This window comes from Alternaria metachromatica (genome assembly GCF_023757995.1).
Source record: "Alternaria metachromatica strain BMP 0045 chromosome Unknown scaffold_15, whole genome shotgun sequence".
NCBI classification, from domain to species: domain Eukaryota; kingdom Fungi; phylum Ascomycota; class Dothideomycetes; order Pleosporales; family Pleosporaceae; genus Alternaria; species Alternaria metachromatica.
In genome coordinates, this window is record NW_026055506.1 from 228,404 (window position 1) to 241,553 (window position 13,150).

Consider the following 13,150-nt stretch of genomic DNA (forward strand, 5'->3'; position numbering starts at 1 on the left):
TGACCCCACTCTGGTCCTCGCCCTGCAGCTGCAGCCTAGCCTGCCCACATGCACCTACTTCACTCGGTAGCAAACACATTCAGCCTTACTCCTTCAGCCCAACCACCATTCCTTTAGATACATCGATAGACCTGCTTCTCATTGTGAGCACGTCAAGTTCAGCCATACACATCGAGACTCTTTTAGCAGCCAAATACTACCAGTCACTATCGCCCAAGATGGGCAATTTCACGCAGTTGCCAGCCGAACTCCAGATCCAGATCTTCGACTACCTCCACGCTCCCGACGTCAAATCCGCAAGAGCTGTGAGTAGAACGTTCCGAAACAATGCTACGCCTGCGCTCTTCCGCAGTATCGTTGCTTGTGCAAGATACCAAGCGCTGGGCGCCTTCCAAAACGTAAGTTCATACCGAGCCCTGGAGGTACCCGAACTATCTTTCGTAATGAGGAAGTCATTGTTAAGCCCCATGTATACCTCAATACCACGGTCTGGTATCAAGTAGGTAGAGCGTCGGCATATTTACTAATGACACGAACAGGTATCACTACACTCGATATACTCAGGCTATGTAAGAGAGATCATCTTCGATGGAACACTGTACGATGGGCATCTCGCGAAAGACCATCGCAACTATTCTCGAGCCGAAGAAGTTAGCGGCAAATTCCAATCAGGATCCTTCTACGCAATGCGAACCAGGTGGAAAAGATACCAAGAGCTTCACAAGGAGCAAGAGAGCATGAAGGAGGACGGCGTCTTGTTACAATCATGCGCACGAGGCCTTGAGAACATGCAGAATATCTCGTCCATCGTTTACTCGCCATATCAACATACCATCCCTATGGAGGTCAAGACACTGCGCGATCTTCTACCAAGAGGAGCTCTTCCAGGCGCGCTCACAGACAACCGTACCACTGACTCGGATCACCCTTTCCGCCAACTTATTGGTGCCGTGTTTTTGTCGGATTACACTGGAATCCGACAGCTCACGATTGAAGCACCTCGCGAAGGCCTTCCTCGCACTGAGCTCTCTTTGAATATGTTCAGTTTCCCAGACGCCAACGACCTAAACGCCGGCAAACATCTTTTCCGAAACTTGGTTAAGCTAGACATAAGTTTGTCTATCCTCAACATACCGAGTCAGATGATACATACTATGACTGTGGTTGACCCTCCTGAACGACAGCTCGAGAACCTGGCCAAACTCCTCGAGGCTGCTCAAGAGCTGAGGCACCTTTCTTTCGGCATACTGAACTGGAGGTATCTTGACGAGCTGATGTGGGGTGGGGGCAACATTCCAGAAGGACGCTCTATCATAGACTTGATCGGTCTTGGGGCAACATGGCCGAAGCTCCGCTCCATGGAGCTCAAAGGCCTATACGCTAGGGAGCGCGATCTGTGTGAACTAATCAACCGACACAAGGACACACTCAGAACCCTTACCTTCGCAAGAACCACCCTGCGTGCAGGTCTGTGGATCGAAGTCGTGAACGAGGTTGTATTCAATGCTTCTATGATCACAACATTCGTGTTGGACCGGGTCGATGAAACCCACAGCGGATGGAATCTAACCAGCGCCAACGGGGCTTTAGAAGGATATGAAGGCCGGCTGATAGTGACCGAGGGTGGAGAACGCGAATTTGTACGCAGCAGTCCTTGATTTTGATTTGTCTTGCTACTAATGATAATGTATAGGTCAGCACCAATCCAGATGCACCCTCGGTTCACGACGCCCGCAACAACGCAGCAAACCCAGCATGATCCACTAGTCCTATATTTTTGCGCACACCAATGACTTGGTATTGGCGATTGCTCAGACATTCCTCCGTCTTTGGTAGCATGAATCAGGTATTAGCTAATAGTCATACATTGTTCTGCTGGCTACATACATCCGTATCCGCATTCTTTTGCTCATTCAATGTGATGTAGGCCGCAAATCTTGAGTCTGGTCCTTACGACGATACGAGAGCCTAGTACCAGAGAGCCGTTCCTCGGCCGCCCTATATGCAGGACTGCCAACCTGTGCTCTAGACGCCATCACGACCTGTTTCCAACTTCTTACCCATTCAGGATCTTTGTCTGAGCCTGTCTGCGACATTTCATCATCGTCTTCGTCATTCTGCCCTCTCGAGCACTCTTTTGGGACATCGCCTTCTTGCTCCTCTATCTTCCCCTGCGCCTCCAGGCAACTAGAACATGAACCTTCCGTGTCCTGCTCTACCGCCCTCTCCTTCCCTTTCCAGACTTTCTCCTTTACTGTTTCAGCAGAATCTGTCTCAGAGTCTGTCTCCGTTCCGTTGATGCCCTCCCGCATCTCCGCTTCCTCGTGTATCGCCATCTCTTCCCCAACCCCCACATCCACATTCTCTTCCTCACCACCCTCCTTCCTCTCACCCTCCGCATGCCCCTCCCCCAACCCACCAATCCACTCCGCCGTCCTCACCCTCCTCAATTTCCTCAACCTCGTCCTCTCCGCATAATCGATAATCTCACCTCCATCCCAACTATAATCTATCCTGCCAATCTCGGCCTGACTGTCTGCTACCCGTCGCTCTTGCCATTCTACCCACCCGTTACTTCCGGGTGCACAATAGCTGCGCACGTCGTCGTCGCGGTGGTGGATGCGTGCGGCGACTGGTTGCCAGGATGTGGGATGTTGGCGGTGGGGGAGTTGGGAGATCGGGACTGGTGGGCGTGCGGTGGTTGTGATGGTTGGGTTTGGGGCCTGAGTTGGTGGACGTGGATGGACTTGTGGTGGAGGGGCGGGGGCAGAGGTAGTGTGTTGGATTTGAGGCTGAATTGTGGGTTCGTTCGAGGCAGTTGGGTTTGGAGATGGGATATGTGGTGGTGGATTGCTTGTGGAGGGGTTTGGTGGCGCAGCGAGGGGGCCTGGTGAAGATGGTATTGATGCTAGACTTTGAGAGAGGATGGATGTGTTGGCTTGTTGGAGGGAAGCTCTAGCTGCGTGGGCGGCTCTCCGTGGGCTCGACATTCTGGTTTAAGTGAAGGGTTGAAAGCCTAATGTCGTGACGTTGGGGAAGAGAAGAGAGACTTTCCGGGGAGCCATATTGAATACTGCGCAAAAGGCTATGTCAAGTCGGACCACGGTAGCAGAGAAATCTCCTAGAGAAATATGTGACGTTTAATTCATAAGGCAACCCTGGTGTTGGTGGGCTAAAAGATTTAGCATTAAACCTTGGTACGCTATCGCAGTACCATGTACTATATGACTCCCCCAGCATAAGGACCAACCGCATAATAAACAACAGTCATCAATCGTCAATTCAAGCCCTCTCGACCCTCTCAATAGCACCCTTGGCGTCATTGTCCACAACAACACTGTGGTGCCTTGCCGGGTCCTTCTCCTCAATGGCCGCGCCTTCAACAACATGGTTCTGACCACCGAAGATGGCATCCATCTCCTCGAGACTAACCTTCTTAGTCTCGGGAACGAAGAACCAGACAAATGCGGCTAGCAGCATGTTGATGGCGGCGAACATGTAGAAAGCATAGAAGCCCTCGTTCTTGAGGAAGACGGGGAAGAATTGCTGGACGATGGAGTTTACGACGTTTTGGGTTTGCGAGCACATGCCCACGGCTTGCGCACGGATGTTCATGGAGAAGATCTCGGCGGTGAAGATCCATACTGTTGCACCCCAGGAGGGTTTGTCTGTGGTGGTTGTTAGTGCGTGTTGGTATTGAGATGGTACTGAGAGGAGATGACTTACAGAAGAGAGCGAAGAGGAACATGAGGAACACGATCGCGATACCAACGGGTTCCGATTTTGCTCCGCTGGGCAGGGTAGGTGTCTGTGTCTCCACAGTAGCAGCGATGAGCATGCAAATGCCCATACCAATACCACCGACGATGAACAGGAACTTGCGTCCAAAGCGGTCGACAGTCCAGGTAGCGTTGAGCGTGAAGATGATGCTGAAAGTAGCGTTCAAGGCGTTGATCAGGGAGATGGTGTCGGCGCTTGTGAAGACCTTCTTGTAGATGATGGAGCTGTAAGAGTTGAGTGTGCCCTGTCCAGTGATCTGCTGGCCGCCATTGACAATCATCGCAATGTACATGCGCTTCCTGACAGACTTGTCCTTCCACAGAGCAGAGAAGCCGGAGGAGATTGCTTCGGCTTCGAATTCGATAGCCTCGCGGATAGTGGTGATCTCATCCTCGACATCTTGCTCGGTAGCACGGACACGGCGAAGCGAGCGGCGAGCCTTTTCGTAGTTGCGGTTCTTCTGGACGTACCAACGGGGCGACTCCGGGATGAAGAAAACTTGGGAGAGGATCAGGATAGGCACCATCATCTGGAAAATGACTACCATCTTCCAGTCCCACTCGCCAAGTTTCTGGGGGTTCTTGGAGGTGCCGAAGGAGATCCAGTATGCGATAAAGGAGCCAACGGAATAGAACATCTGCCAGAATGACATGATCTTTCCACGGATCTCAGGGGGCGAAAGTTCTCCGATGTAGATAGAGCCAGCTGTCAATGCGAGACCTTGTCCGATACCGATGAGGACACGACCAGCAATGAAGACACCGATTTGTCCGCGGGGGGCGAATGTTTGCATGATGGTCGCGATGATGACGCATACAGATCCAGCAGCCATACCAACTCGACGGCCAGCGAAATCAGCGAGGGGTCCAGCCTGCACACAGCAAAGTTAGTACACGTTTTGCGGACTGACGATATACAGACGTGACGTACCATGAAGAAACCAGCTACGACAGCACCGACTGTGTATGATGTGTTGATGGCGCCGATGATGTTGGGTCCGGGGTTGTTGTAGTAGGCAATCCAATGCTTCGAGTTTTGCAACGCGTTGAAGACGGACGCATCGTAACCGTAGAGCACCATGCATGATGCTGCAACGAGCGAGATGTACCAGTTGTACACCCTAGTCTTGTCGACCATCTTGACGGTAGTCACTCAGGATTTCTCCCAAAACGAAAGTAACAATAGCGCTCGACTTGGTAGCGATTGACAAAGGCGTCCAGCTCGAATTCCGCAACGGATACAGCGAGAGATTCGTAGAGCTCTGGAGTGGAGAGCAATCAGCGGAGACTGCGATGGGCATATATACATGCCATATGAGAAGCCACCCTGTGGATTACTATCTTGCCCCATGTCAACCCCATGGGCTCGGGGAAGCGCCAGTTCCAGCACCCAGGATCCGATGCCTACGCCGCTACCAGACGCCTCTATCCAGAATATCACCACGAATCAACATGCCCAGACCGCCTCCAAAGCTTGCTCTAGTGCCAAATGCATCCACGCCTAGCACTTCGTTCTCCGTAGTCCCTGAATCTGGGGAATCTGGGGCTTGGGACGGGAGTGTCAATGGGAGGATTTTGTCCATCTGATGGACGGAGAGGCGTCGTGGAGTTTTTCCACGAATGGGCGTAATCGAGCTAAGTGTTGAGGCGCCGTTGTTTTGAGGAGAAGCGAGACCGACTCATGCCGAGAGGGTGTTTAGTGCGCCATCTAGCCCGTGAGTAGCTAGGTTTGCCGGCGACAATGTCGACAATGGGTAGAATTTCCTCGTGGACGCAAGCATGCCAAGTCAGAGACAAGGAAGACGCAGCAAAGCAAAGCTTTTGGCTGCCGCCTGGGCTCTCTTATTTTGTGATTAATTGATGCTTAAAACTGCGAGAATGGTTCTTGAGAAGCGCGTGTGTGGCGCCGGTGCAACAGTCGAGTCGCAGAGAGTGTGTCTAGTCGTTGTGGACGACTTCATGTTGTGAACGGACAGCAGGTATCACATGAATCATGCTAGAGAACATCGCTTGATAGCCAACTGTGGAGTTCGGGTGGGTCGGCACATTGGTTGCGGGCGGTGACCATCATATCGCATCCTCCAGAGATGGGCACGCGGGGAGCCAACGATCGAACGAGCCTAAAGCCAATGTGCCCCTAAGATGTTCTCGGGCAACACCACGCGACGCGCATGTGTTTTCGGTGATGAACTGTTACAGGTGCATATGACATGCCGCGGTATCCCGGGTCGCTAGATGAGCCTCATCAGCGCTGAGATGAGCTCCAGCTTCCCCAGCTCTGGGACTAGCACGTGATTGATCACGTGTGCCCATCCGCCACAGCTCTGTGGCTGTGCGCATCCCACTTTTTCGGGCGTCGAGACCCTTTCCCACCGCCCGCGACCGCCTAACGTTTTCGACGCCCGACCAAATCTTTCGACTCTCTCACCTACACACCGAAGACCGGGCTACCAAGACAACCGATTTTTTCAAGATGCCTTCAGGACAAGGAGGTGAGCGCCATAACCTTTGCGCAAACTGAAGCGGGGTCAAGGCTGACAGAACACTATAGCCGGTACAAACCCCATCCACAACAAGCAGAAGAAGAAGAAGGCCGTCGAGCTCGATGAGGATGACCTCGCCTACAAGCAAAAGCTCGCTGCCGGTGCGTAACGCCCTATTTCCCACTCTCCGACGCCTATACCGCGACCGGCCCCGAAGCGCCACCACAAGGCTCCGAAGAACAAAGACAGATGTGCTGACGATATACAGAGAAGAAGCAGCGTGAGGACCTAGCCAAGACGGTCGGCAAGGGCAAGGGACCGCTCAACACCGGCTCCCAGGGCATCAAGAAGTCCGGCAAGAAATAAGCGCCCGACATACCCACGAGCGAGCGAGCAAGCGAAGAGACACGGCAATGCGGCAACGACGACGATTTGACATGAAAGATACCACAGGCTGAGAGTCATGACTTGGCAGGGCGTTCATATACACATACCATGAATGCACAGGAATGAGCTATCAATGACCTTTGCGCATGCCAGGTGACTGTTTTCTACATTTTCGCTACCTGTAATTTAGGTCGTCCCAGTCTCCAGATACAGACTACCTCCTCCCTGCCTTCATGTTTGCCCCCTTCAAATTAAACACCGTTTCCGCGTTCCCCCACGCAACTCTGTCCCACTCCACCTGCGTCAAGAATCCGCTCTCCCTGAGTTCCTCCATCAACTCTTTCCCTCTTTCTTCAAGCGGGTAGTTACTCGCATACAACACCCTATCTACGGGTATCCGTTCCAGTAGCGCTCTCAGACTCGACATGTCTTGTGCGTCCGCTGTCGTGAGGTAGATGTTGTGTTGCCAGACATCTAGGAAACTTCGCTTCGGTTTATCTGCAGAGGGGATAGTGGTGAGCAGCATCTCGATGCGTGGAATGAGCGAGGGTAGCGCGCCGGGATGCGCGAGGATGAGACGGAGAGCAGGGTGGCGGTCGAAGACGCAGCTGAGGTAGAGGTGTAACAGCGGGAGAGGAGACGTATTTTGCGACGAATGGATATGTGTCAGGAGAGGCGCGTATACCGAAGAAGGGAAACTGTGTTGGTAATCCGGTATCTGCGCATGTCAGTCTACATGCTTTCTCTTCCTCTTGATATCTGGAGGACGGAAAAGCAGCATACCTCCGATCCCACCGGCCACATCTCCCGCAACAGAATCGGCACTCGATACCTCTCCGCCACATCCCAGAGGTCCTCCCACTCCGCCTCTTCCGACTTGATATTCCGACTTATCCCAATACAACCGCCCACGAACTTCATCTTACCCACACACCTCGCCAGCTCTTTAGCCGCCTCCTTGCCCTCTGAAGGCAACATGCTCAGCGCAGCGACTTTCTCCCCGTTCATTATGACCGCCGAGTGCATCGTATCGTTGATCTTGCTGCAGATCGGCGGTGCGGCGGCAATGGGGATGTGGCTGATGATTTGTTTCGAGTGGCCGAGAGTACGCATGTCTTTCACGCGGCCAGGGCCTATGTTGCGTAGCTTGGTGAGGGTAGCCTGGGCGATTAGATGGAGTGACGGTTGACTCGGTGATGTTGGTGGGGATGTGAAGACCAAGGTGGGTGCGAGGTGGGATTCTAGGGACGCGATTAAGGAGGCGGATGTTGTTGTGGTCATGGCGGCTTGAGGTCTGCTTGGTGATGGGTCGTCAGGAGGAGGAGGAGGTGGGTAGTAATAGGTGGTTGAGGCGGATACAGGACGTCCGGGCTTGAAGAGTTGGCACTGGTCAAGGATACCAGATGCATCTTTCTTCTAGACTTCTGAAAGAGGGAGTTGCGCACTTAGTGCTGAGTAGTTGCGATCCAAGCTGGCGAGATAAGAAGGACACGTGCCAGTGAGTGCAAGTACAACTGTGGGCATCGGTACTGCCAACATAGCGATGAGGGTGGGACTGCTTTTGGATGGCTGACCAGCATGATCAAGTTATCTGCATTCATCATATGTCTCAAGATTGACAGACTATCGCATCAAGCACATGGTTGTTGAAGAAGTGTATGATTATTAAGTACATGTGTGCTGCGATTCGCGGCTAGTATGAAAACAGAAATCTTCCGGCAAAGATAATGTCAACGACAATTCCGTTCCACTACCAGGTATTCCAAGCACTAATTCCATCGTAACTTTCCATCACTAAAGCGCACATTGTGGCGGTGTAAGGATGACGACGATGGGGCGCGTGTATTATGGGGCGCGTGCTTGTCGTGGCACTAGCGACCACGCTATGGATGTTGTTGTGATGACGTTTCAATATTCATCCGGGTGTCGGCTAGGCGGAGGCTGACTGACAGCTGGGCGCTCGTCAGGCGATGACTGTTCTCTTCCAACGCTTGGTCGAGAAAGTCTTGGTGGTGTCGTTATGGTCTGATAACCGTTGTTCATAGCTATTCGTAATGGGCATGTGGAGTTTTGACGCATGAAATGGATGCGCGTCGAACTTCATTCATCATGAGGTTCGGCGACCCTTCTTGCTGCCGAGAGTGAAGGCGCGCTTCAGTTTGCTTTCGGTGGCAGTGGGTGATGTAGGACTTGGTGTAGAGCTGCTGCCTGACCGGCGAGGGTCTGAGCTAGCGGACGACTGAGAAGAGGACCTCTTGCGGCTCTCTTCTGCGAGGATGTCGTCCAATGAGACGTTGAGGTGGGGGTGACTGATCGGGACCTCTTCGAGGTTTTCGACAAAGCGAGAGGCCATTGCGTCGATAGTAGTAGTGAAGTGTTGGAGTGGGTGAACGGTCGTTGTGTGTGAATGGATGTGGGGAGATGCAGATCTTTATAGCACCAGTATCGATATATAGTGCTGGGTGGCTGATATGATCTACGAGTGATGTGTCGAGCGTGGCTTATGGCATATGTTCCAGACTTCGATGTGGCAATGTCCGGATATAGTATACCAAGAGAGCAGGCAGTTGCGGATACCGGAAATAGTGTAGTAGCGAGAGTGGAAAGGGTGAAAGCTCGAAGCGATGGTAGACGATATATGCCGAAGTAATGAACAAAGCCTAGGCATGCAAGGGCGGCGGAAGGTTTTTAAACATATCTCAGGGCGTGTGTGGACGAGCAGGTGGACGGGGTCCGTGTGTCGACGGCACACGAGGCCAGGGACTTGCTACAGTACGATCCAGGGTCTGTCCCGCCGATCGCGAAGCCTCGATGCATATAACGGCGGCGCTAAGGGCAGGGTATGACGTACCAAAACGTTCTGGACAGCGTTCTGCTGGCAGCCACACGGTCTTCGTGCGGCCATAACGGGCGCGTAACCGCGTGCGACAAGTCTCCAGTCGCACAGTCCCATGGGTGGGCGTACTGGAAATAGCAGCGCTCGCAGAACTGACATATCCGTAAGGGCTCTCCCAAGCCGCTTGGAAGCGTCAACCAGATTACGGACGTCTTCGCACGACTGCTGGCAGGATTGCGCATCCGACCCGCCGCCTCCAGCCTCTGCCCAGTCATGCGCAGCGCGACAGCGGCGACCTTGTGAGCCTTGGGTATTCTTGCTCAGCACGCGCAACCCTTTCGCCACAGCTTGCGAATATCGGCTCGCCGTGTCAAATAAACTTGCGCCTAACATGCCTGCGATCAGCACGATCCCCAGGCAGTCGCGAGGCAAGACCGAGCCTGAGCACTTTATCCGCAGCAGTTATATTGAAACTGTGTCCGCACGACGGCAGCTCGCATGCGGTGTTCTCGTCGGGTCCGCTGCGTCCATCGCGAGTATGGCCGGGCCTCTGACGTAGGACGAGAGCCATCCAATATTACAGCCACCACTTTGGCTATAGTTTCCAAACCACGGCCTTGTCTAAAGCGCCGCCCGGCTCCGCTTGCCAGCGAACGATTGCGACAACAGGACAAGCTTCAAACGAGAGGCCTCGCCTAGGTTTGCGGTGTATTCGAAATGCCATACTCGGCAGCTAGTCGACATCATCGTGCAGGGTCCTCATTCAAACTGTCCGGCGCCCGGACCCTTGTGGGTCTGTGACAACGGTAGACCCCAAACTTCTGCGCCATCCGTCATGTCAAGTGGGCAGCGGAGCCGACTTTTCGAGGTTAAGTTGCAGATATAAGCGGACACACGACGCTAGCCGCGTGTGCAATTTGCTAGTCTTGGGCACCAATTGCACTTGTCATGTATACAATGTCGTGGCCATCGAGCCATCGTGAGGCTACACTGGTGTCGTGGAGCATATCGCAAGTCCACGGCAATTGCGCACTCTGCTAGACTGTTTTGAAGTTTGAGTAGTGCGGCTCTGGATAAGCTGGACGGATCATGACGACTTCCTTTGCATCATCCAAACTTTCGCATCGGCTCAGGCATACGGTTAAGTCATCACCATCGTCCCCGACCACGACCACCCCTTCCGCCCCTCCCACGTCCTCTATGCCCTTGGCCACGCCCACCCCCTCGATGTCCACCTCCGCCTCTTCCCCCGCCTCGATTGGACCGCTGTTGCTCCGGTCTCGGACCGCTCTGCGCTAATTGTGCCCGCTCTTCATCTGACGCATGAAACACATTCGGGATCTGCAGTAAGTTGCAAAATGACTGAGTGTGTGGGTTACTGTACTCTTGCGGGGTAGCCTGGACATGTATGCCTAGTGCGGGGTCGTATGTCGGCGCAGTTGCTGTAAAATCTTCAGGTATCATCATCTTGTCAGCTCTGACAAGGTTTTCTTCGATCCAAGCTATCTCTTTCTCCACAAGAGGTCGGTAGACCGCATCGCCTTTGTCTGCAGGGACTTGCGCATAGGGGTCCCCTACAGTAAGGTGATCGGCGAAGACACGAGTAATGGCAAGCCACTCCGTGTCATACTGCAATCGTAGAGGCCGTTGCAATTCTGCAGGTGTATGTGGTTGTATTTCCAGCAATTGCAGGAAGCTCCGTTTGGGCAAGCACTTGTCTAGTGCGAGGAAGTTGGTCGTCTTGTTCGTTATATCTTCAGGAAAGGGGAGGGTCTGTACTATCTCAGCCTTCGGACGTGAGAATGATTCCGGCAAGAGGCTGCGAATGTCTTCTGGAACTTGAGTCTCGCTCTCCATATCAGCAGGTTGTATAGGCTCGTTGGGCTCTGCGACTGGTACAGGAACCACTTCGTCGTCGTCCAAATCCATGTCAAGATCAATTTCGGCATCATTCTTAGGTGCTGGTATTGGCTCCTCGTTTGATACATCCAGATCAATCTCGCCGTCGTTTACGACTCGCGGGATAGCACTATCAGCATCTGTTTGCGGTGGCGGAGCAGTCGGAACTTCTGCGTGGTCCCAGACAGCAGGAAACTTAGCATGCATATGGGCGCTGAACCAATGAGGTGGTCGCAGGCGCTCAAGGACTACCTTCGCAGCAACACTACCAAGAGTACCGTCCTTGGCCTCTTGCTCAAAGTCTGGCTTCCAGCTAAAGAGCTGCCGGTAATTGCCTTTCCACTCCATACCGCGCGGCCAGTCATGGCTCAGTCCAATGTCAACCTGCGTCCGTATTTGAAGCAGTTTCCGCACGTCGAGTTCTCGAACATGGTAGATGCTCCGAACATCGTCACTGTTGTAGGGCAAGCGCTCATAGTGTGGCTTCTTGTAGTTGTAGCCTTTCCAGATACCAGACAGACCAGCAATGCGCAGTGGTCCCAGCCGTATCACATTGGCTGCGCCCATGTAGTATATCTTTGGTGCGGCCCACCCGCCGTAGTAGAGCTCCCACATGTAGTTGCTCGCTTCGTGGTTGCCGCCGATGAATATGGTGAGATACGGGGCTGTGCGCAAGCCTGAGTAGTATTCGTGAAAGTCGTGCATGGCGTAGTACTTGGAAGGCATCGATACTGCCTTGAGATCGGACGCGTTTCGAACAGCCTACAAAGTCAGTCACTGGATGAGCACTTTACAGGTTTGACGTACCTGGAAGTCACCGCCAATAATTAAGAGATCCACATCTGGCCAGCCTTTCAGCTCGCAAGCTTTTGCGACAGACGCATAGATCTCGTGTAGCACTCCATGGCCGCAACCTTCGACTGCTATGCGCACGCCTTGCTGTTCTACCAATTCTGGGGCGACCATACTTGGAGGTTGGTGAACTGGTAGTTAGTGAGAGCAAGGCTTGTTAGTAGCGCGATCGCAGAATTGCTACTAGAGCTTTGTTGCGCAGTACACTAGCGCAGAAGTCGCAATACGCGCAGAGTAAACATTGCAATGAATGCTGCTGTCGAAGAAAGTAACAGCACGGCCCTGCAGCACTAGCGTCGGAAGTCGGAGTTATGATAAGCTAGCGAGCACGTGTAGATACTGGACCTGCAGGAAGCTTCTCAAGATCTGCGCAGAGATCATTCAGGTCCTCTAAACACATGGCTTCAGCAACTCAAACAGAGCTGAGGGCGAAGTTCCTTCAGGAAGCCGCTCATCTCCTCGCAATTCCCTCGCCAACAACAGCAGCGTTTCTAGGTAATGCATGCAACAAGCTAATCGAAGATGCTGAAGTCGGTATTTCAAGCAAGGAGACGGATGCCCTCCGACGAAGTATTTGCGGCGCATGCGGGAATGTCATGATTCCGGGATGGTCGTGCAAAGTTTCGAACAAAGACAAGCGCAAAAGCACTGGCAGAAAGTTGTCGGTGCCCGAGAAAAGTATTCAGTATACCTGCTTGCGATGCCAGCGAGAGACACTTCAGACGCTTCAGCGAAGGCCTAGCAGACAGGTCAAGAGATCGCGGTCTCTGTTGGATACAGTCCCAACGTCCGCGGTTCCGACTACGACCAAGAAAGAAGAGGATGCAGCCCCAAAGACGATCAATGCAAGCAGCAAGCAAAGACAGAGGGCACGCAAAGGTGGCCTGCAAGCTATGCTTGAAAAGAAGAAGACA

At 53.1% G+C, this 13,150-nt stretch overlaps 6 protein-coding genes across 6 annotated transcripts; 2 read left to right on the plus strand and 4 right to left on the minus strand.

Moving 5' to 3' along the window:
• Positions 1–218: 218 nt before the first annotated feature.
• On the plus strand, positions 219–1,658 carry J4E83_006627 (uncharacterized protein; the record flags this gene model as incomplete). The annotated part of the gene is made up of 3 exons (XM_049333538.1): positions 219–316; positions 371–398; positions 540–1,658. 3 exons carry the CDS (start codon positions 219–221, stop codon positions 1,656–1,658), a joined length of 1,245 nt encoding a protein of 414 aa, XP_049187260.1.
• Positions 1,659–3,282: 1,624 nt separating this feature from the next.
• J4E83_006628 (uncharacterized protein) lies at positions 3,283–4,917 on the minus strand (the record flags this gene model as incomplete). The annotated part of the gene is made up of 3 exons (XM_049333539.1): positions 3,283–3,668; positions 3,727–4,651; positions 4,711–4,917. 3 exons carry the CDS (start codon positions 4,915–4,917, stop codon positions 3,283–3,285), a joined length of 1,518 nt encoding a protein of 505 aa, XP_049187261.1.
• Positions 4,918–6,252: 1,335 nt separating this feature from the next.
• Positions 6,253–6,628, plus strand: J4E83_006629 (uncharacterized protein; the record flags this gene model as incomplete). The annotated part of the gene is made up of 3 exons (XM_049333540.1): positions 6,253–6,271; positions 6,331–6,423; positions 6,531–6,628. The coding sequence occupies 3 exons, from the start codon at positions 6,253–6,255 to the stop codon at positions 6,626–6,628; spliced, it is 210 nt and encodes a 69-aa protein (XP_049187262.1).
• Positions 6,629–6,863: 235 nt separating this feature from the next.
• Positions 6,864–7,930, minus strand: J4E83_006630 (uncharacterized protein; the record flags this gene model as incomplete). Its single annotated transcript, XM_049333541.1, has 2 exons — positions 6,864–7,367; positions 7,433–7,930. The coding sequence occupies 2 exons, from the start codon at positions 7,928–7,930 to the stop codon at positions 6,864–6,866; spliced, it is 1,002 nt and encodes a 333-aa protein (XP_049187263.1).
• An 826-nt stretch (positions 7,931–8,756) lies between these two features.
• J4E83_006631 (uncharacterized protein) lies at positions 8,757–9,002 on the minus strand (the record flags this gene model as incomplete). The annotated part of the gene is made up of 1 exon (XM_049333542.1): positions 8,757–9,002. The coding sequence occupies one exon, from the start codon at positions 9,000–9,002 to the stop codon at positions 8,757–8,759; it is 246 nt and encodes an 81-aa protein (XP_049187264.1).
• Positions 9,003–10,634: 1,632 nt separating this feature from the next.
• On the minus strand, positions 10,635–12,350 carry J4E83_006632 (uncharacterized protein; the record flags this gene model as incomplete). The annotated part of the gene is made up of 2 exons (XM_049333543.1): positions 10,635–12,146; positions 12,192–12,350. The coding sequence occupies 2 exons, from the start codon at positions 12,348–12,350 to the stop codon at positions 10,635–10,637; spliced, it is 1,671 nt and encodes a 556-aa protein (XP_049187265.1).
• Positions 12,351–13,150: the final 800 nt, after the last annotated feature.